This window comes from Salvelinus alpinus, chromosome 3 (assembly GCF_045679555.1).
Source record: "Salvelinus alpinus chromosome 3, SLU_Salpinus.1, whole genome shotgun sequence".
NCBI classification, from domain to species: Eukaryota; Metazoa; Chordata; class Actinopteri; order Salmoniformes; family Salmonidae; genus Salvelinus; species Salvelinus alpinus.
In genome coordinates, this window is record NC_092088.1 from 53,354,831 (window position 1) to 53,377,033 (window position 22,203).

The window sequence follows — 22,203 nt, forward strand, 5'->3', positions numbered from 1 at the left end:
GATTCAGCCCCCTGAACAGCTTTCACAAGCGCTGCAGAGACTGCTGTGTGGGGGAGGCACTCCCTTCTTTGAATGTGTGGGGTTACAAGTTCCTTTCCCAGCTGCTCCAGGAACACCCTCCCCTTGTTCCACTTATCAGGCATCCAGGTAGGGTTGATCTTGTTCCATATCACGAAGGCATTGTATGAGGACACATCTATGCTGTTATGGAAGATGACCAGGGGCCAACGGGCAGTTATCCTCCTGCAGCTGTAATGTCCACGCCTCGTTTGTTGTGGTTGTTGTCCAGGATGATGGCTGGCTTCCTGTCCTCACGATCACTGATCTCAGCCGTTTTGTGCCGTGTGCTCAGGAGGAACACATTCTTGTTCCTCTTTGAGATGTAAGAAACTAGGTCCATCTGTCACATCAAGCACAACACGCATCCCCTGGTTCTTCTCCGGGCCTTCACTGGTCGGCTTCCCTGTGTAGACTTGCATCTTCCAAGCGTAGCTGGATTGTGCGTCACAGGCCACCCATATCTTGATGCTGTACTTTGCTGGCTTGATGGGTAAATACTGCCGGAAAGGACAGCGACCTTTTAACAAAAGAGATTACTACCAGTAATTAGTATCAGTGCCACATAAAAAAAATCACATATATCAATGATATTACATCAACACATAAAATGAACAGTGAAAATCACTTACATTACAGATATGAAAATAAAAATGTACCTCTGAATGGAACCAGTTGCTCATCCACTGTTACTTCAGGCCCAGGGTTGTAGAGGTATGGCAGACGCTCCACCCACTTCTCCCAGACCTCTCTTATGGCCGTCAGTTTGTCTCTCACGCGTCTTGCAGGTCTTGACTCACGGGTATCAAATCGTAGCATTCGTGAGAAAGTGTGAAAGACTTTCAGTTGCATCGTGACACTGAAAATCGCCCTTCCTCTCTCTGCATCCCAGAGACTACATGTAACCTCCCCTCGGGACCTATACACACCTGCTAAGATTAGCAGCCCTATGTAGGCACGCAGGTCAATCTCATCCATCCTTTTCCAGTTGTCTCCATATTTACGGAAACCCTCCAAATTTGTCATCTCCAGGATAATTTTTTCCGATGGCTGGTGTGATGAATATATAGAATGTTGAGGCAATGTTCTAGGCATGGGCAACTGCATGTCTTGTGGGCCCTGGAGTCATCCTTATGACATTTTGTGCTGCCCTGGTTTTCATATGGTGACAAGGACCATGTTATTTTGCTGTTCTTTGACAAAAATGTGGGGATTTCTTCTTCATCTGAAGATGATGCATCGTGCTCTGGGTTGTATTCTTCCCCATCTTCTTCTTCAGATACCTCCTCTTCTAAATACTTGTTCTATAGTTCCTCCCGGACATCTGAAAAAATCTGATCTATGACCTCTTGGGCACTGAAACGTGCACTCATGGCTTCAGCAAAGAGAGAACCAGGGGACTGTCATCTGCAGCACCTTTATAGTATCTGCCTGCATTCCTCATTAGTGAACAATGCTTTCAAGACATTTTTATTTTGTCTGAATTTAAAAAATAATTGTCTGTGAACTTGAGTCATGGAGGGGAGATGCTGCACATGCACAAGACAATTTTAGTTTTGTCTGAGTTCAATCAGTAGCACACAATCTCAATTTCTCATTGTCTGTGTGTATCTTTGTGGTTTTTGTGGTGTGTAAATGATTTTAGAACTGCCGGGTCAAAAATGACCCTAAGACAATCTTTGTACCCTGGTTGTGTACAGCTTTCATGGAAATATGAACAAAGGCGATGTTTCGCTTTTTGTAATGTTGGCGTCACTCTAGGATAAGTCATCAAATTTCTAATGAAAAATATATAATTTAGGGGGTTTTCTATGCTGTTAAACATAGTGGCGGGTCATTTTTGACCCTTAAGACAACACAAGGGTTAAGCAGTTAGATTAAACAATTAATTTGTAAGATAAATGTTTTAAAATGAAACATGTATGGAAACAGGTGAATTAACATTCCTCAGTTAGAAGGCTCAAGCAAGCTAAAACCCACATGGTAGCAAAAACTAACTAGCAGAAGTTGTTAACAAGTTAGAAATGATTTAAACACACTTTGCTGTAGGCTACTATTTACTAGTTAACAAAAAATCATGTATGTCATATAAAATATATTCACCCCACCCAGTATTGTAATCAAAACTTACCAGAAAGCATTGCGTCCTTGGCTCAGACAGTGTAGTAGTGTGGGCTCAATGGCATCTCATTAGTGTGCAAGCTCTTGAGAATCAGCTCTACATGTGATGGAAGAGTGCGATGCACATGTGATGGAAGAATGCACTGTGCATGCAGAGAGTTGCAATTCCATTGAATTCAGGATTGTTTAACCAAAATATGCCACAAGACCTTGAATTTCCTTGTGTATCACACAAAAAGGTTCACTGTTATAAGCTAACTTTGTTGATGAATTTAAGCAAAATTCCCCAAATTCCCGGGCTTAACTTCCCATTGAAAATTCAGGAAATTTACTGGAACATGTCCGACCCTTCGCAACCCTAATACCAATTCATTAAATGCATTCCAGGTGACTACCCCATGAAGCTGATTGAGAGAATGCCAAGAGTTTGCAAAGCTGTTATCAAGGCAAAGGGTGGCTACTTTGAAGAATATAACATTTATTTCGATGTGTTTAACACTTTTTTTGATTACTACATGATTCCATATGTGTTATTTCATAGTTTTGATGTCTTCACTATTAATTCTACAATGCAGAAAATAGAACAAATTAATAAAAACCCTGGAATGAGTAGGTGTGTCCAAACCTTTGACTGGTACTGTGTATATATATATATATATATTTTTTTTTTAATATATACAGTGGGGAGAACAAGTATTTGATACACTGCCGATTTTGCAGATTTTCCTACTTAAAAAGCATGTAGAGGTCTGTAATTTTTATCATAGGTACACTTCAACTGTGAGAGACGGAATCTAAAACAAAAATCCAGAAAATCACATTGTATGATTTTTAAGTAATTAATTAGCATTTTATTGCATGACATAAGTCTTTGATACATCAGAAAAGCAGAACTTAATATTTGGTACAGAATCCTTTGTTTGCAATTACAGAGATCATACGTTTCCTGTAGTTCTTGACCAGGTTTGCACACACTGCAGCAGGGATTTTGGCCCACTCCTCCATACAGACCTTCTCCAGATCCTTCAGGTTTCGGGGCTGTCGCTGGGCAATACGGACTTTCAGCTCCCTCCAAAGATTTTCTATTGGGTTTAGGTCTGGAGACTGGCTAGGCCACTCCAGGACCTTGAGATACTTCTTACGGAGCCACTCCTTAGTTGCCCTGGCTGTGTGTTTCGGGTCGTTGTCATGCTGGAAGACCCAGCCACGACCCATCATCAATGCTCTTACTGAGGGAAGGAGGTTGTTGGCTAAGATCTCGCGATACATGGCCCCATCCATCCTCCCCTCAATACGGTGCAGTCGTCCTGTCCCCTTTGCAGAAAAGCATCCCCAAAGAATGATGTTTCCACCTCCATGCTTCACGGTTGGGATGGTGTTCTTGGGGTTGTACTCATCCTTCTTCTTCCTCCAAACACGGCGAGTGGAGTTTAGACCAAAAAGCTCTATTTTTGAATCATCAGACCACATGACCTTCTCCCATTCCTCCTCTGGATCATCCAGATGGTCATTGGCAAACTTCAGACGGGCCTGGACATGCGCCTGGCTTGAGCAGGGGGACCTTGTGTGCGCTGCAGGATTTTAATCCATGACGGCGTAGTGTGTTACTAATGGTTTTCTTTGAGACTGTGGTCCCAGCTCTCTTCAGGTCATTGACCAGGTCCTGCCGTGTAGTTCTGGGCTGATCCCTCACCTTCCTCATGATCATTGATGCCCCACGAAGTGAGATCTTGCATGGAGCCCCAGACCGAGGGTGATTGACCATCATCTTGAACTTCTTCTATTTTCTTCTATCTTCTAATAATTGCGCCAACAGTTGTTGCCTTCTCACCAAGCTGCTTGCCTATTGTCCTGTAGCCCATCCCAGCCTTGTGCAGGTCTACAATTTTATCCCTGATGTCCTTACACAGCTCTCTGGTCTTGGCCATTGTGGAGAGGTTGGAGTCTGTTTGATTGAGTGTGTGGACAGGTGTCTTTTATACAGGTAACGAGTTCAAACAGGTGCAGTTAATACAGGTAATGAGTGGAGAACAGGAGGGCTTCTTAAAAGAAAAACTAACAGGTCTGTGAGAGCTGGAATTCTTACTGGTTGGTAGGTGATCAAATACTTATGTCATGCAATAAAATGCAAATGAATTACTTAAAAATCATACAATGTGATTTTCTCGATTTTTGTTTTAGATTCCGTCTCTCACAGTTGAAGTGTACCTATGATAAAAATTACAGACCTCTACATGCTTTGTAAGTAGGAAAACCTGCAAAATCGGCAGTGTATCAAATACTTGTTCTCCCCACTGTATATAAAAAATAACGAAAAATTAAAATACAGTATATACAGTGGGGAGAACAAGTATTTGATACACTGACGATTTTGCAGGTTTTCCTACTTACAAAGCATGTAGAGGTCTGTAATTTTTATCATAGGTACACTTCAACTATGAGAGACGGAATCTAAAACAAAAATCCAGAAAATCACATTGTATGATTTTTAAGTAATTAATTTGCATTTTATTGCATGACATAAGTATTTGATACATCAGAAAAGCAGAACTTAATATTTGGTACAGAAACCTTTGTTTGCAATTACAGAGATCATACGTTTCCTGTAGTTCTTGACTAGGTTTGCACACACTGCAGCAGGGATTTTGGCCCACTCCTCCCTACAGATCTTCTCCAGATCCTTCAGGTTTCGGGGCTGTCGCTGGGCAATACGGACTTTCAGCTCCCTCCAAAGATTTTCTATTGGGTTCAGGTCTGGAGACTGGCTAGGCCACTCCAGGACCTTGAGATGCTTCTTACGGAGCCACTCCTTAGTTGCCATGGCTGTGTGCTTCGTGTCGTTGTCATGCTGGAAGACCCAGCCACGACCCATCTTCAATGCTCTTACTGAGGGAAGGAGGTTGTTGGCCAAGATCTCGCGATACATGGCCCCATCCATCCTCCCCTCAATACGGTGCAGTCGTCCTGTCCCCTTTGCAGAAAAGCATCCCCAAAGAATGATGTTTCCACCTCCATGCTTCACGGTTGGGATGGTGTTCTTGGGGTTGTACTCATACTTCTTCTTCCTCCAAACACGGCGAGTGGAGTTAGACCAAAAAGCTCTATTTTTGTCTCATCAGACCACATGACCTTCTCCCATTCCTCCTCTGGATCATCCAGATGGTCATTGGCAAACTTCAGACGGGCCTGGACATGCACTGGCTTAAGCAGGGGGACCTTGCGTGCGCTGCAGGATTTTAATCCATGACGGCGTAGTGTGTTACTAATGGTTTTCTTTGAGACTGTGGTCCCAGCTCTCTTCAGGTCATTGACCAGGTCCTGCCGTGTAGTTCTGGGCTGATCCCTCACCTTCCTCATGATCATTGATGCCCCACGAGGTGAAATCTTGCATGGAGCCCCAGACCGAGGGTGATTGACCGTCATCTTGAACTTCTTCCATTTTCTAATAATTGCGCCAACAGTTGTTTCCTTCTCACCAAGCTGCTTGCCTATTGTCCTGTAGCCCATCCCAGCCTTGTGCAGGTCTACAATTTTATCCCTGATGTCCTTACACAGCTCTCTGGTCTTGGCCATTGTGGAGAGGTTGGAATCTGTTTGATTGAGTGTGTGGACAGGTGTCTTTTATACAGGTAACGAGTTCAAACAGGTGCAGTTAATACAGGTAATGAGTGGAGAACAGGAGGGCTTCTTAAAGAAAAACTAACAGGTCTGTGAGAGCCGGAATTCTTACTGGTTGGTAGGTGATCAAATACTTATGTCATGCAATAAAATGCAAATTAATTATTTAAAAATCATACAATGTGATTTTCTGGATTTTTGTTTTAGATTCCGTCTCTCACAGTTGAAGTGTACCTATGATAAAAATGACAGACCTCTACATGCTTTGTAAGTAGGAAAACCTGCAAAATCGGCAGTGTATCAAATACTTGTTCTCCCCACTGTATATACATATATGATTCGTTTTTTTTTATATAACCCTATGGCATTTAGATTTTTCCACAAACACCTCTCTGAAACAAATCTTCTAGAACCTCTTGACCTTGGTATTAGTGCCGCATGAACACAATATTACTCCGTTTTTCTTCTTTTTCTTTTTTGAAAAAGTCCTAAGGGTACATCATTGATAGTGACACTTGGAGACAAATGTATGTTATTTTTTTCTCACAGCCTGAATCTCTCAGATGACATTTCTGTGGCTTTACTCTTCAAAATGATAATTCACATTGACATTTCCTCGTCCGCTTTCTGTGAAGTTAGGCCATGTATGGAGACAGAGTGCTTAGACTTCTGCTACAGGAAGAGAGAGCCAGCTAGCTGCCTGGGCTAACAATGGGAATATGGAGGAGCATTTAGAGAGGGAATGAGAGGAAAAGTATTTGGTAGAAAGAGGGTTAAAAAGAGAGACCAAAATTAAGACCCGAAATTGACATAGAGACAGTTAGAAAGAGTACGATAAAGTGATGAAGTGCTATGATACGGAGACAGGAGAGAGTGAGCAGAATCATTTTTTGAGGTCCTGAAAAATACAATTCCATTATAAAAAATCAACCAGATCATTAGGATCAACAGGCTAAAACAAAACCGGCAGAGTAATGGTGCAATAAGTTGTGATATCACAAACAATGAATCAAATCTACATAATATTGTTCAAGACTTCATACAGTACATACTAACTTATCTTGTTTTTCTAGGGGGTGACTCCATCCTGGGTTCTGTGGCTCTACGTATCGTCATGGGCAGCTGGTGGCTTTTCACCCTCATTGTGTGTTCCTCCTACACGGCCAACCTGGCAGCCTACCTCACGGTGTCCCGCATGGACAACGCTGTACGGTACGTTATTAACTATTATCAACCCGGTTGTACAGTGTATCCTTCTATCTTTAAGACTCATTGAATGATGTGGTGATTTTCTGGTGGTAAGTGTCTTCAACTGGCAAGGATACTGGTATGTCTTACTTTTTCCAGCATTGACCTGCACTGCCAATTTCCTGATGTTTTTTGTCTTTGTGGGTTAGATCTCACCCATTTAGGCAAAATTAGACATACCAATAAACTCAAGTTGGGCAGGCTGTTGACATGTTGTCTGTCTTATACAAGCCCATAAATATGGACCAAGTGTGATTCACACTACGACAGACAATTGTAATTCCTAACCCACTCCTTAAAAAAAGTTTTCCCTCCTTAGTCCAAATGTTATTTGTTAATAAATCCAATTTAGCACACTCCTGTCCAAATAGAACATGGTGGTCACTGGGGAGAATGCTAAATAGCACCTAGATCCTTTATATCACGGCTTATTGTTCAAACATCTGTACCCCCTAACACCGTGCCAATTAGTACAAGAATATAATATTTGTCGACAAAATCTTTCTACTGCTCAGACACAATTATTATGTCTCTGTATACAGTTGAAGTCGGAAGTTTATGTACAGTTAGGTTGGAGTCATTAAAACTGTTTTTCAACCACTCCACACTTGTTAACAAACTATAGTTTTGGCAAGTCAGTTAGGACATCTACTTTGTGTATGACACAAGTAATTTTTCCAACAATTGTTTACAGACAGATTATTTCACGTATCATTCACTGTATCACAATTCCAGTGGGTCAGAAGTTTACATACACTAAGTTGACTGTGCCTTTAAACAGCTTGGAAAATTCCATAAAATTATGTCATGGCTTTAGAAGCTTCTGATAGGCTAATTGACATAATTTGAGTCAATTGGAGGTGTACCTGTAGATGTAATTCAAGGCCTACCTTCAAACTCAGTGCCTCTTTGCTTGACATCATGGGGAAATCAAAAGAAATTAGCCAAGACCTCAGAAAAAAATTGTAGACCTCCACAAGTTTGGTTCATCCTTGGGAGCAATTTCCAAACGCCTGAAGGTACCACGTTCATCTGCACAAACAATAGTAAGCAAGTATAAACCCCATGGGACCACGCAGCCGTCATACCGCTCAGGAAGGAGACACGTTCTGTCTCCTAGAGATGAACGTACTTTGGTGCAAAACGTGCAAATCAATCCCAAAACAACAGCAAAGGCCCCTGTGAAGATGCTGGAGGAAACAGGTACAAAGTATCAATATCCACAGTAAAACGAGTCCGACATTGACATAACCTGAAAGGCCGCTCAGCAAGGAAGAAGCCAGTGTTCCAAAACCAACTTAAAAAAGCAAGACTACAGTTTGCAACTGCACATGGGGACGAAGATCATACTTTTTGGGGAAATGTCCTCTGGTCTGATGAAACAAAAATAGAACTGTTTGGTCATAATGACCATCGTTAGGTTTGGAGGAAAAAGGGGGAGGCTTGCAAGCCAAAGAACACCATCCCACCCGTGAAGCACGGGGGTGGCAGCATCATGTTGTGGGGGTGCTTTGCTGCAGGAGGGTCTAGTGCACTTCACAAAATAGATGGCATCATGAGGAATAAAAATTATGTGAATATATTGAAGCAACATCTCAAGACATCAGTCAGGAAGTTAAAGCTTGGTTGCAAATGGTTCTTCCAAATGGACAATGACCCCAAGCATACTTCCAAAGTTGTGGCAAAATGGCTTAAGGACAACAAAGTCAAGGTATTGGAGTGGCCATCACAAAGCCCTGACCTCAATCATATAGACAATTTGTGGGCAGAACTGAAAAAGTGTGTGCGAGCAAGGAGGCCTACAAACCTGACTCGGTTACACCAGCTCTGTCAGGAGGAATTGGCCAAAATTCACCCAACTTTTTGTGGGAAGCTTGTGGAAGGCTACCCAAAACGTTTGACCCAAGTTAACTCAACATTGCCTTTAAATGGTTTATGTAAACTTCTGACCCACTGGGAATGTGATGAAAGGAATAAAAGCTGAAATAAATCATTCTCTCTACTATTATTCTGACATTTCACATTCTTAAAATAAAGTGGTGATCCTAACTTACCTAAGACAATGAATTTTTACTAGGATTAAATGTCAGGAATTGTGAAACTGAGTTTAAATGTATTTGGCTAAGGTGTATGTAACCTTCCGACTTCAACTGTATTTGTTTATAGTGGAAATGATACAGAGGAAGGAGAAAATTACGGTAGATGTATCTGTATTGTCTTGGGGCCAAATCAAGACTCTGTGTGTACATGCATGCGTTCATATGTGTGTGTGTGTAAGTCAAAGTGCTATTGTGTGTCAGTGGCAGGAAAGATTTAATCAATAAATGCTGTTAGCTCCATCAGCCAACATTTGCTTGCTTGAATCATTCCATAAACTAAATGTAATGAAAACTGGTGGGATAATTACTTAAACATTATTTAAACATCAGAGAGCGTAATCACCATGCCTAAGGGTGGAGAGGTGAGATTAAAGGACTGTGATTAAATGTATTGCTTCAGATTGATGATGTCTCTCTGCTGAACGATATGAGAAACTCCTCTATTCACACCGATTCACTAATTACCTCATAGTAACAAGGGTTTATTTGTGTGGCATACAAAACATATAATAGACAATTGGCAAGTTATTAGACCTGGTCTGGAATACAGTCAAAAATGCACTGAGGAAAACCTGCACAGTAAAATGTCCCTTTGATTAAAACCTTAGAGAAACCTTACCAAAATAGACAGTACTGAGTCACTTCATGATAGCAGCATTGTCAGGAATGTTTTCGCCAAAACATTTCCAAATGCTCTTCCAACCAATTGAGACATGAAAATAGACCAGTGGTGGGTCTGGCGTCAAAGAGGAAAATTATGCAGAAAATAACCTAATACCTACTGTAACAAATGGTGGTGGATCTTTGATGTTATGAGGCTATTTTGCTTCTAATGGTGCTGGATTCCTTGTTAAGGTCAACGGGATCATGAACTTTACCCAGTACCAGGACATTTTATCAAAAAACCTGGTTGCCTCTGCCAGGAGGCTGAACTTGGCCTCAAGTGGATCTTCCAGCATGATAATAACCCCAAGCCCCCATCAAAATCCCCAAATAAATGGTTAATTGACCACAAAATCAACATTTTGCAATGTCTCAGTCTGGTTTTTAAATTGAAGAGGGAAGTCCACAAGTACAGACAAATGATATCAAGGATCTGGAAAGATTATTTATGAAGGAATGGTTTAATATCTCTCCAAATGTCTTCTCCAATCTCATAAAACATTTCAGAAAAAGGCTCAGTGCCGTTATCCTCGCAGGGTGATGTATTGAACGGTATTAGAGGTGCCAATAATGTTTACCCCTATCTTTTCGAGTTTTTTAAGAAATTACTTGTTAATCGAAAGATCTTTTTTTCTCAATTGTATTAGTATTAAACTATATGTTTTTCCCATTATTTTGATCATATAATATACACTAAGTGTACATTAGGAAGACCTTACTAATACGAAGTCCCCCTTTTGTCCTCACAACAGCCTCAATTTGTCTTGACTTGGACTCTAAAAGGTGTCAAGAGCATTCCACAGGGATGCTGGCCCATGTTGACTCCAATGCTTCCCACAGTTGTGTCATGTTGGCTCCTGTACACTCAGTGTATTTGAGTTTTAAAAAGGCATCTACAGTTTGTAATTTCAACTTTGAAATCTCATACTTGATTTTCCCTAGTGAAAAATGTATAAATCCTTAGAAAAAATGTCCATTAATTATAATTCACATAATAATTCACATTTCCTTTAACTGCAGGATTATTTTCCTGCTGTAGCAAACTGGCTCAAATGAAGATCCTATATCTGTAAATCCAATTAACATACCTATACCTGTAGATGCATATTAGCAAATACAATACAGTCCCGAGTGGCACAGTGGTCTAAGGCACTGCATCTCGGTGCAAGAGGTGTCACTACAGTCCCTGGTTTGAATCCAGGCTGTATCACATCTGGCTGTGATTGGCAGTCCCATAGGGCGGTGCACAATTGGCCCAGCGTCGTCTGGGTTTGGCTGGGATAGGCCGTCATCGTAAATGAGAATTTGTTCTAAACTGACTTGCTAAGTTAAATAAAGGTTACATTCTACCTGGCCTTCACAACCCAATTGAGATGTTTGGGATGAGTTAGACTGCAGAGTGAAGGAAAAGCAGCCAACTAGTGCTCAGCATATGTGAGAACTCCTTCAAGACGGTTGGAAAAGCATTCCTCATGAAGCTGGTTGAGAGAATGCCAAGAGTACAAAGCTGTCAAGGCAAAGGGTGGCTACTTCGAAGAATCTAAAATATAATATATGTGTTATTTCATAGTTTTGATGTCTTCACTATTATTCTACAATGTAGAAATTTGTAAAATAAAGAAAAACCCTTGAATGAGTAGGTGTGTCCAAACTTTTGACTGGTACTGTATGCTAATATGCACAAAAGAATCTTAGTGATTAGTCAAAAGATGGCTGAATTGACAAATCATAAATAACAATTTACGTGTCCATTTTAACCAGTGGTCAGCTCACAACACTTTCTGTGTTAAAATTCAAGCAGAGATCTATTGCTCAGATTTTTTTTTTACGTGATCTAACTTCACTAGGGTAGGGGGCAACATTGGGAATTTTGGATGAAAAGCGTGCCCAAATTAAACTGCCTGCTACTCAGTCGTAAAAGCTAGAATATGCATACAATGATGGGTTAGGTCAGTGTGCAGTGTGATTGCGATTGCGTCGTCTGTGCACCTATTGGGGTGGTAAGCAAATAGGAGTGAGTCTAGGGTGTCAGGTAGGGTGGAGGTGATATGATCCTTGACTACTCTCTAGTGACGGAAGTGAGTACTACGGGGCGATAGTCATTTAGCTCAGTTACCTTAGCTTTTTCTTGGGAACAGGAACAATGGTGGCCCTCTTGAAGCATGTGGGAACAGCAGACTGTGATAGGGATTGATTGAATATGTCCGTAAACACACCAGTTATACAAATCCTAAAGATTGATTCTATACATCGTTTGACATGTTTCTACGGACTGTAACGGAACTTTTTGACTTTTCGTCTGCACCTAGTGATCGCACCTCATGAATTTTGATTACTGGGCTAAACACGAACAAAAAGGAGGTATTTGGACATAAATTATGGACATTATCGAACAAAACAAACATTTATTGTGGAACTGGGATTCCTGGGAGTGCATTCTGATGAAGATCATCAAAGGTAAGTTAATATTTATAATGCTATTTCTGACTTCTGTTGACTACACAACATGGCGGATATCTGTTTGGGTTGTTTTGGTCTCTGAGCGATGTACTCAGATATTTGCATGGTGTGCTTTTTCCGTAAAGTTTTTTTGAAATCTGACACAGCGGTTGCATTAAGGAGAAGTGGGTCTAAAATTCCATGCATAACAGTTGTATCTTTTAGCAATGTTTATTATGAGTATTTCTGTAAATTGATGTGGCTCTGTCACGCCCTGACCTTAGTTAGCTTTGTTTTCTTTATTATTTTGGTTAGGTCAGGGTGTGACCAGGGTGGTATGGGTGTTTTTGTCTTGTCTAGGGGTTTTTGTATATCTATGGGGTTTTGGGTATTGTCTAGGTAAATGTAAGTCTATGGTGGCCTGAATTGGTTCCCAATCAGAGACAGCTGTTTATCGTTGTCTCTGATTGGGGATCCTATTTAGGTTGCCATTTTCCATTTTGGTTTTGTGGGTTATTGTCTATGTGATGTTGCATGTAGGCACTCGTGTCTTATAGCGGTCACGGTCGTTTTTGTTAGTTTGTTCTGTATTCTTCTTGATTAAAAGGAAGATGTATTATAATCACGCTGCGCCTTGGTCTCCTTCGTATGACGGACGTGACAGGCTCTCTGCAAAATCACCAGATGTTTTGGAACTACTGAACATAACGCGCCAATCTAAACTCAGATTTTTGGATATAAATATGAACTTTACCGAACTAAACATACATGTTTTGTGTAACATGAAGTCCTATGAGAGTCATCTGATGAAGATCATCAAAGGTTAGTGATTCATTTTATCTCTATTTCTGCTTTTTGTGACTCCTCTCTTTGGCTGGAAAAATGGCTGTTTTTCTGTGACTTGGCTCTGACCTAACACAATCGTTTGGTGTCCTTTCGTCGTAAAGCCCTTTTGAAATCGGACACTGTGGCTGGATTTACAACAAGTGTATCTTTAAAATGGTTTAAAATACTTGTATGTTTGAGGAATTGTAATTATGGGATTTCTGTTGTTTTGAATTTGGCGCCCTGCAGTTTCACTGGCTGTTGACTAGGTGGGACGCTACCGTCCCACATACCCTAGTGAGGTTAAAAAACATAAGCGTATGCAACATTAACCAATTAAAAACAGTTCTGGAGCAATGAGGTTTGTTCAGTAGGCTATAGGCCCAATACAAATAGCTGACTAATCAGCCTGTTACCAACCCTTAGTAAACTTCCTGAAAAAATTGTGCTTGACCAGATACAATGATATTTCACAGTAAACAGACTTTCAGCACGCTTATAGGGAAGGACACTCAACAAGCACAGCACTTACACAAATGACTGATGATTGGCTGAGAGAAATTGATGATAAAATTATTGTGGGGGCTGTCTTGTTAGACTTCAGTGCCGCTTGACATTATCGATCATAGTCGGCTGCTGGAAAAACGTATGTGTTATGGCTTTATACCCCCTGCTAATATGTGGATAAAGAGTTACTTGTCTAACAGAACACAGAAGGTGTTCTTTAACGGAAGCCTCAAACATAATCCAGGTAGAATCAGGAATCTTCCAGGGTAGCTGTTTAGGCCCCTTGCTTTTTTCAATTTTTACTAACGACATGCCACTGACTGAGTAAAGGCAAGTGTCTATGTATGCGGATGACTCAACACTATACACGTCAGCTACTACAGCGACTGAAATGACTGCAACCCTTAACAAAGAGTTGCAATTAGTTTCAGAGTGGGTGGCAAGGAATAAGTTATCCCTGAATATTTCTAAAACTAAAACCATTGTATTTGGGACAAAACATTCACTAAACTCTAAACCTCAACTAAATCTTGTAATAAATGGTGTGGAGGTTGAGCAAGTTGAGATGACTAAACTGCTTGGAGTAACCCTAGATTGTAAACTGTAATGGTCAAAACATATTGATACAATAGTAGCTATAATGGGGAGAAGGTCCGCGTCTTGACTACTGTTCAGTCGTGTGGTCAGGTGCCACAAGGAAGGACTTAGGAAAATTGCAATTGGTTCAGAACAGGGCAGCACGGCTAGCCCTTGGATGTACACAGAACTAATATTTATGTCAATCTCTCCTGGCTCAAAGTGGAGGAGAGATTGACTTCATCACTACTTGTATTTATGAGAGGTATTGACATGTTGAATGCACTGAGATGTCTGTCTAAACTACTGGCGCACAGCTCGTACACCTATGCATACCCCACAAAACATGCAACAAGAGGCCATTTCACAGTCCCCAAGTCCACCAGAACAGACAATGGGAGGTACACAGTACTACATAGAGCCATGACTACATGGTACTATATTCCACATCAGGTAACTGATGCAAGCAGTAAAATTTAGATTTAAAAAACAGATAAAAAAACATCTTATGGAACAGCGGGGACTGTGAAGCAACACAAACATAGGCACAGACACATGCATACACACACACACACACACACACAATAACGTATGCACTATACACACATACACATGGATTTAGTACTATAGATATGTGGTAGTGGTGGAGTAGGGGCCTGAGGGCACACAGTGTGTTGTGAAATCTGTGAATGTATTGTAATGTTTTTAAAATTGTATAAGCTGCCTTAATTTTGCTGGACCCCAGGAAGAGTAGTTGCTGCCTTGGCAGCAGCTAATGGGGATCTGTAATAAAATACAAATACAAGCTTTTCCCAACATCCTGTCCTTGACCATCCGTAATAAATACAAATACAATACATTATCACTGCATATTGGCTATGCTTGATTTGCCCTGCCAAATTTGTTCTTCTCAGACCATTTAGAAATTATATTTAAAAAATGTAGGTATATGATCACACTGGTAATAGATCATTTGTTGAGTGAGCATAATAATTAGCATTTTTTTCTGGACTGATGGCCTGCATCTGATGGTCAGTCTGAGGGGAGGTAGCAGCGGTGAGGCTGCCTCTCACCCGACTCACCGTCCCTCCCCTGACTCACCGTCTCTCCCCTCTCCTTGCCGTCTCTGAGAAAAGGGGACCGTCTTCCAACTGATGGCAAAACTCAAGTCTTGCATTAATTCTCCCTCATGCCCCAATTCATGTTACTCCTATGACCAGAGAAAGTGAAATATTCCTTGATATTAAAAAAGACACAAGCTGCTAATAATAACGCAAGCTTATCGGAATACTTTGCTATAGTCATTCGTTGCAACTGCAGTAGGGGCAACACACTAATAAAAGTGTTAAACAAAGTGTTGACAGTGCTGAATAACAACGCAAGACTTTATCGTTGGGTTTTTTACAGAAATGTTTGGTGATCAACAAGGAATGCCTTGGAGATCGACCAGTCGATCACGATTGACCGGTTGGTGACCACTGATTTAAACCAATGTAAATCCAATCCACAGTTGCCTATCAACTTGAAACGTGTCATCGCTATCATGTCCCTAACATGAACCTCACTGAACTTAGTACTATGAAAAAACAGGGAAACTATTAACTCATTATTTGCATATGTAACGCTAATGCACAAAACCATCTTCTCCTCATGAACCATCCATACGATTCACTCCAGATTTGAATGGTTTTGTCTAGGTTTTTTTTTTGCATTCAAATATGGCCGTAATGTACGTATAAATGCACGTTAGCACATATACTAATGCTAAGAATATTTTTTGACATCTTATTCTCATGAACCATAATTCAGATTGACTCTAGATTTGGTGTATAGACTCAATGGATTTGAGAATATTTAGCTGCCTGCATTCAAAGTCAGCCACGCTACACCACTAGATGGCACGATATCACAGCAGAGCTATAAGAACTGAACTAATGGACATGGGGCCATGACATTTGTTATGTAAACTTGATCTATATGTCCTTAGAAGCTGTGCGAATATAAAGTTGCTGCAACCTTAGATGGCTGCACCAGACTAGTTGTTGGCAGTATAGATTTCATTGGCACCATAGGCTACCAGAGCAATAACTATTTTTTTTCTACTTGCACATCCTCATCTGCACGTCTATCACTCCATTGTTAATTGCTAAATTGCAATTACTTCGCCACTATGGCCTATTTATTGCCTTACCTCCTTGCTTCATTTGCATACACTGTATACAGATTTTTCTATTGTGTTGTTGACTGTACGTTTGTTTATCCCATGTGTTGTTGTTTTTGTCGCACTGCTTTGCTTTATCTTGGCCAGGTCGCAGTTGTAAATGAGAACTTGTTCTCAACTGACCTACCTGGTTAAATAAAGGTGAAATAAAAATTAAAAATTAAATAAATTGATCAAGTGGACTTTGTCTCATGCAAATTAATGTTACATTTAAATTATGCAGACAATCAATGTGAAACATCGTGAAAATAACGCTGAAAATATTATCATAAACCATTAGTCGAATAGACCCCAGAACTGGTATATAAACTCAATAATTAAGTAATGACTTTAACAATGACATCTTCACTTGCGTCATCCTTGTAGTATTGAGAGGTAGACATGGTAATGCTTTCACTGATTGCACGTATAGGAAGAGTTCCTACATGACAGAGTGCTTACTTTGTTATCCGACTGTGTCCTTTCTGTCATTCTTTTTTGTTGCCTGCAGCTGTATTCTATTCTTATTTTCCTATGATAAGACATCAACATTTGGCACTTAACACCTCTGCATTGTTTTGTTCATTAGTTCCTTTCCTGTAAGTTAGAGGATTTGAAAAGATACTTAGGCACAACTTCAAGTGCTAAGGCCAGATTTGACTGTGGTTGAATTGCAATGATCTACTATTATTTATGTAGAGGTACTCCAAGTTATACTGAATATAAAACATTTGAATACCTGAATTAACACATTAGATCAGTGTTGCTTCTTGTATGCATTTGTAAAGGGAACTAGTAGTGGGAATCCAGTGTACTGTGTATGCTTGAAAATAAAATATTGACAAATGCATCATTCTGGTCGCATAGGGCGACCTCCAAAAGCACATGACTACTTATCCTCCATGTGACCCATACCCTTTGTTCGCCTCGACAGGACATTCCAGGACTTGTCCAAACAGATGGACCTAGCCTACGGAACAGTGAGAGACTCAGCCGTGTATGAGTACTTCAGAGCCAAAGGCACCAACGCTCTGGAGCAGGACAGCACCTTCGCTGAGCTCTGGAGAACCATCAACAAGAACAACGGACACGAACACTCAGTCTCCAGCACCTCTGAAGGCATCCGCAAGGTGAGCTCAGGGACAGCCGGGTCTAAACTAATTGATTTCAGAAAACTGTAGCCACTTAGGAAAGTTTTTCTAAATGAGTGAGAATAAATGAGGATGTTTAATTCTGAATCAATACAGCTATACAAGGTAAAGTACCTTTCAGCACACACACAAAAACAGATCTATGCTGGGCATACTATGAGGTCCGTAGAGAGACAATTACTTGGCTCTACTCATGAGGAGGCGTGGGTGAAAATGGAATTGTTAATCTATTATTGAATAATGTATTTTTTATTTATTTTTCCCTGATTAGAAGTTAATGGTTACGTTGAAGTGAATATCTCACAGCCTAAGACACACACACAACAGCCTGAGAAATGTTCCAGTAATTTAACAAATTAGTTATAACAGAGTCCAGTCACACACACTTGTCATTGACTCTCAGGAATCTTTGAACCACTAATTGCAATTAGTTCAGGCAATCTCTGTAGTGTTCTGCAGATACTTGGTGTAATGGTAAATTGCTTTGTGTTTCTGTACTTAAAATGAAAGCATGTTGGATGAACAACAATGTTAGTTACAATGCCTTCAGAAAGTGTTCATCCCCTTTGACTAATTCATGTTGTGTTACAGCCTGAATTCAAAATGGATTAAATCGACTTTTTTCTCAGCCATCTACACAAAATAATTCATAATTAAAAGAATAAAACATGTTTTTAGAAATGGTCGCACATTTATTGAACATGAAATACAGAAATATATAAGTATTCACACCTCTGAGTCAATACAGTTGAAGTCGGAAGTTTACATACACTTAGGTTGGAGTCATTAAAACTCGTTTTTCAACCACTCCACAAATGTCTTGTTATCAAACTATAGTTTTGGCAAGTCAGTTAGGACATCTACTTTGTGTATGACACAAGTAATTTTTCCAACAATTGTTTATAGACAGATTATTTCACTTATAATTCACTGTATCACAATTCCAGTGGGTCAGAAGTTTACATACACTAAATTGACTGTGCCTTTAAAAAAAAAAAAAAATCTGACCCCTGCGTCAAGAGGTTTGAAAATTCCATAAAATGATGTCATGGCTTTAGAAGCTTCTGATAGGCTAATTGACATAATTTGAGTCAATTGGAGGTGTACCTGTGGATGTAATTCAAGGCCTACCTTCAAACTCAGTGCCTCTTTGCTTGACATCATGGGGAAATCAAAAGAAATCAGCCAAGACCTCAGAAAAATAATTGTAGACCTCCACAGGTCTGGTTCATCCTTGGGAGCAATTTACAAATGCCTGAAGGTACCACGTTCATCTGCACAAACAATAGTACGCAAATATAAACACCATGGGACCACGCAGCCGTCATACCGCTCAGGAAGGAGACGCGTTCTGTCTCCTAGAGATGAACGTACTTTGGTGCGAAAAGTGCAAATCAATCCCAGAACAACAGCAAAGGACCTTGTGAAGATGCTGGAGGAAACATGTATAAAAGTGTATATATCCACAGTAAAATGAGTCCTATATCGACATAACCTGAAAGGCCGCTCAGCAAGTAAGAAGCCACTGCTCCAAAACCGACATAAAAAAGCAAGACTACGGTTTGCAACTGCACATGCGGACAAAGATCGTAATTTTTGGAGAAATGTCCTCTTGTCTGATGAAACAATAGAACTGTTTGGCCATAATGACCATTGTTATGTTTGGAGGAAAAGGGGGGAGGCTTGCAAGCTGAAGAACACCATCCCAACCGTGAAACACGGGGTGGCAGCATCATGTTGTGGGGGTGCTTTGCTGCAGGTGTGGCTGGTGCACTTCACAAAATAGATGGCGTCATGAGGAAGGAAGATTATGTGGATATATTGAAGCAACATCTCAAGACATCAGTCAGGAAGTTATAGCTTGTTCGCAAATGGGTCTTCCAAATGGACAATGACCCCAAGCATACTTCCAAAGTTGTGGCAAAAAAGCTTCAGGACAACAAAGTCAAGGTATTGGAGTGGTCATCACAAAGCCCTGACATCAATCCATTCGATCATTTGTGGGCAGAACTGAAAAAGTGTGTGCGAGCAAGGAGGCCTACAAACCTGACTCGGTTACATCAGCTCTGTCAGGAGGAATGAGAAATTCCCCCAACTTATTGTGGGAAGCTTGTGTAAGGCTTCCCAAAACGTTTGACCCAAGTTAAACAATTTAAAGGCAATGCTACTAAATACTAATTGCGTGTATGTAAACTTCTAACCCACTGGGAATGTGATGAAAGAAGATAGATTAAATATGAAATAAATCATTATCTCTACTATTATTCTAACATTTCACATTCTTAAAACAAAGTGGTGATCCTAACTGACCTAAGACAGGGCATTTTTACTAGGATTAAATGTCAGGAATTGTGAAACTGAGTTCAAATGTATTTGGCTAAGGTGTATCTAAACTTCCGACTTCAACTGTATGTCTGTTTTGCCTATTCGTTCCACTATCCCCTCAATGTAACCCCTTTTTATGTTCTTCCCCAGGCCAAGAGAGATTCCTTTGCCTTCCTGTGGGACATGGCTGTGGTGGAGTATGCTGCTCTGACAGATGATGACTGCACCCTGACGGTGACAGGCAACAGTATGAGTAGTAAGGGCTACGGCCTGGCCCTGCAACATGGCAGCCCCTACAGAGACCTCTTCTCCCAGAAGTAAGTTCCCTTTTCCAGCCAACTTATCCCAACGGCCACCTACTGTATTTATGTTTCTGTACTGTAGATGGGTGGTTCCACGAATAGTGCCTTTTTCCTTGTAACATTGTGTGTAGTCTTCGATAAAACACAAAATGTTCGTTTGATTCCATACATCTATGCTCTAACAAACACATTCCAATAGTGTGTTTTTGTAACTTTGTGGATTTAACATATAAATAGCTATTAATTTAGCCGTACTATGCCACCTTGTTTTATACGCGAGTTGAGGTCCTTGGGACTAGAGGTCTTCACAGATCCACCTGTACCCGAATACCCAAGACCTGATCCGTAATTCTAAATAATGTCACAGGTCTGGGTCGGATCAGATGTGATTGTCACGGGTATGTGTAATTTTAACTGACATGTCCGGAAGGCCCCGTACAGATCCGAACACGACTGCTGCAGTAGAGAGAGACATTTTATAATTTATGCTGCTGCTGTTACTTTTCCCAAGTGTGGAGCGTGGTGCGTGTAGCTTGTTGTTTTTGTTGGCGGCCAATCATAAGTCATCACAGCGGTGATAGGCTACAGTCATAGAGCCTCCGTGTTTGGCAAAAGTTAGGATATATCTAATCAACAGAATTTAAAAGATAAAGGAGAAGGATAGGCTACAAGGACCAAGAGCCAACAGGTAGGCAGCTACTTAATTTTCTGAATGGAGTTATTTGTAACTGTATGATGAGAAAGCGCATGCACTGCAGCCTCAATTAGCCTAGTTAGCTAATATTAATTAGCTTATCTAGCTTCTCCTGGTTTGATGCAGTCAAGACAGGTACTACGTGACCGTATTTGATGATGAATAACCTAGCTATGGCAGCTATTAGTCTAATATAACGCGAGTCGGCTTGGTTGGTTGCGTCTCTCCCTCACCGCTTCCTGTGTCACTCCCTCCCCCACCAGTTAGAGAAGCACCTCCCTCTCCCTCTCACACGGTATCAAAGGTAACCACCCGTTATGTTCCTCCCTGTACCAACCTTGTCCCACCCCCCTGGAACCCTCTTACCCAGAGCAAAAAATACCTCTGCTTTACGCCAGGGCCGGATTACTGAACGGCCACACAGGGAACAATAAAAAAAAAAACTCTGGGGGCTTCCCAGATTTGAACACGTCATAAACAATGGCAAAATGTGTAGAATAGCAGGAAGTTTGCTTTAAAACTGCAAACTTCTCTCATCCTCGTGGTAAAAATGTGAAGAATAGCATGAGATGTGCTATAAAACAGCACATTTTCTCTCAGCCTCATGACAAAATGTGTAGAATTGCATTATAAAACTGCATATATTTCTTCCTACCCCATGCCAAAATGTGTTGAAATTCCCTGGAGGTTGGTGCCCCTTGGCCCGAAATGCGCTAGTCCGGCCCTGCTTTAGGCACAACTTTTTGAGGTCACCCTGCCCCCTTCTCACAGTCAAAGGTGAATGATAATTCTTCAAGTTTTTCCAGTGAGACATCCATGCAGCATCTACATGCCAACCATTTCATCTCAATCAGTTTCATGGGAATATGCATTTAGATCTTGAGTTATGTACAGTGTTCTTTCAAAGAACAGTGTTGTTATGAATGATGTACAGTGAGTGAATTTTAAGACAGATGGTGTTAACTGTATCATACCTTTTGTTTCAATCTAAGCACATTTTGCCTAGTGGCACACTGTTGAGGATTGGCCACGTGAGAGAAAAATGCAACCATTCGTACAATCATCCTAAAATCTTATAAGAATTTAGATATTACAGTAATGTTATACTATGCTATTATATTTTGTTTCGTGAATAAGTTACTATCATTGTGATCTTGCAGACATTGATTCAGCTTTGATCAAACTTTATTACAATGAGTACCATTCTCCATTCATCACTGAAATTGATGAGTAGCTTGAGTAGCTTGTTCTCTGGGCAGCCGAACAAATAGAGCAGAGACAGATTTTAATCTATCGGGAAGAGGGTTCTAAAGAATTTTGAACTGTGGCCAATCCATTAAAATGTGTTTTTTTTCTCAAATCCCCAATTTGGCAGGTC

General features: G+C 40.6%; 1 protein-coding gene across 3 annotated transcripts in view; it reads left to right on the forward strand.

Moving 5' to 3' along the window:
• Positions 1–22,203, forward strand: part of LOC139570958 (glutamate receptor ionotropic, delta-1-like) — a 448,588-nt gene that overhangs the window by 407,542 nt on the left and 18,843 nt on the right. For all 3 annotated transcript variants that reach the window (XM_071393334.1, XM_071393332.1, XM_071393333.1), the window contains exons 12-14: positions 6,870–7,008; positions 17,288–17,483; positions 19,980–20,146. In XM_071393334.1, the coding sequence (XP_071249435.1) occupies positions 6,870–7,008; positions 17,288–17,483; positions 19,980–20,146 (502 nt within the window). The remainder of the gene's footprint in view (positions 1–6,869; positions 7,009–17,287; positions 17,484–19,979; positions 20,147–22,203) is intronic.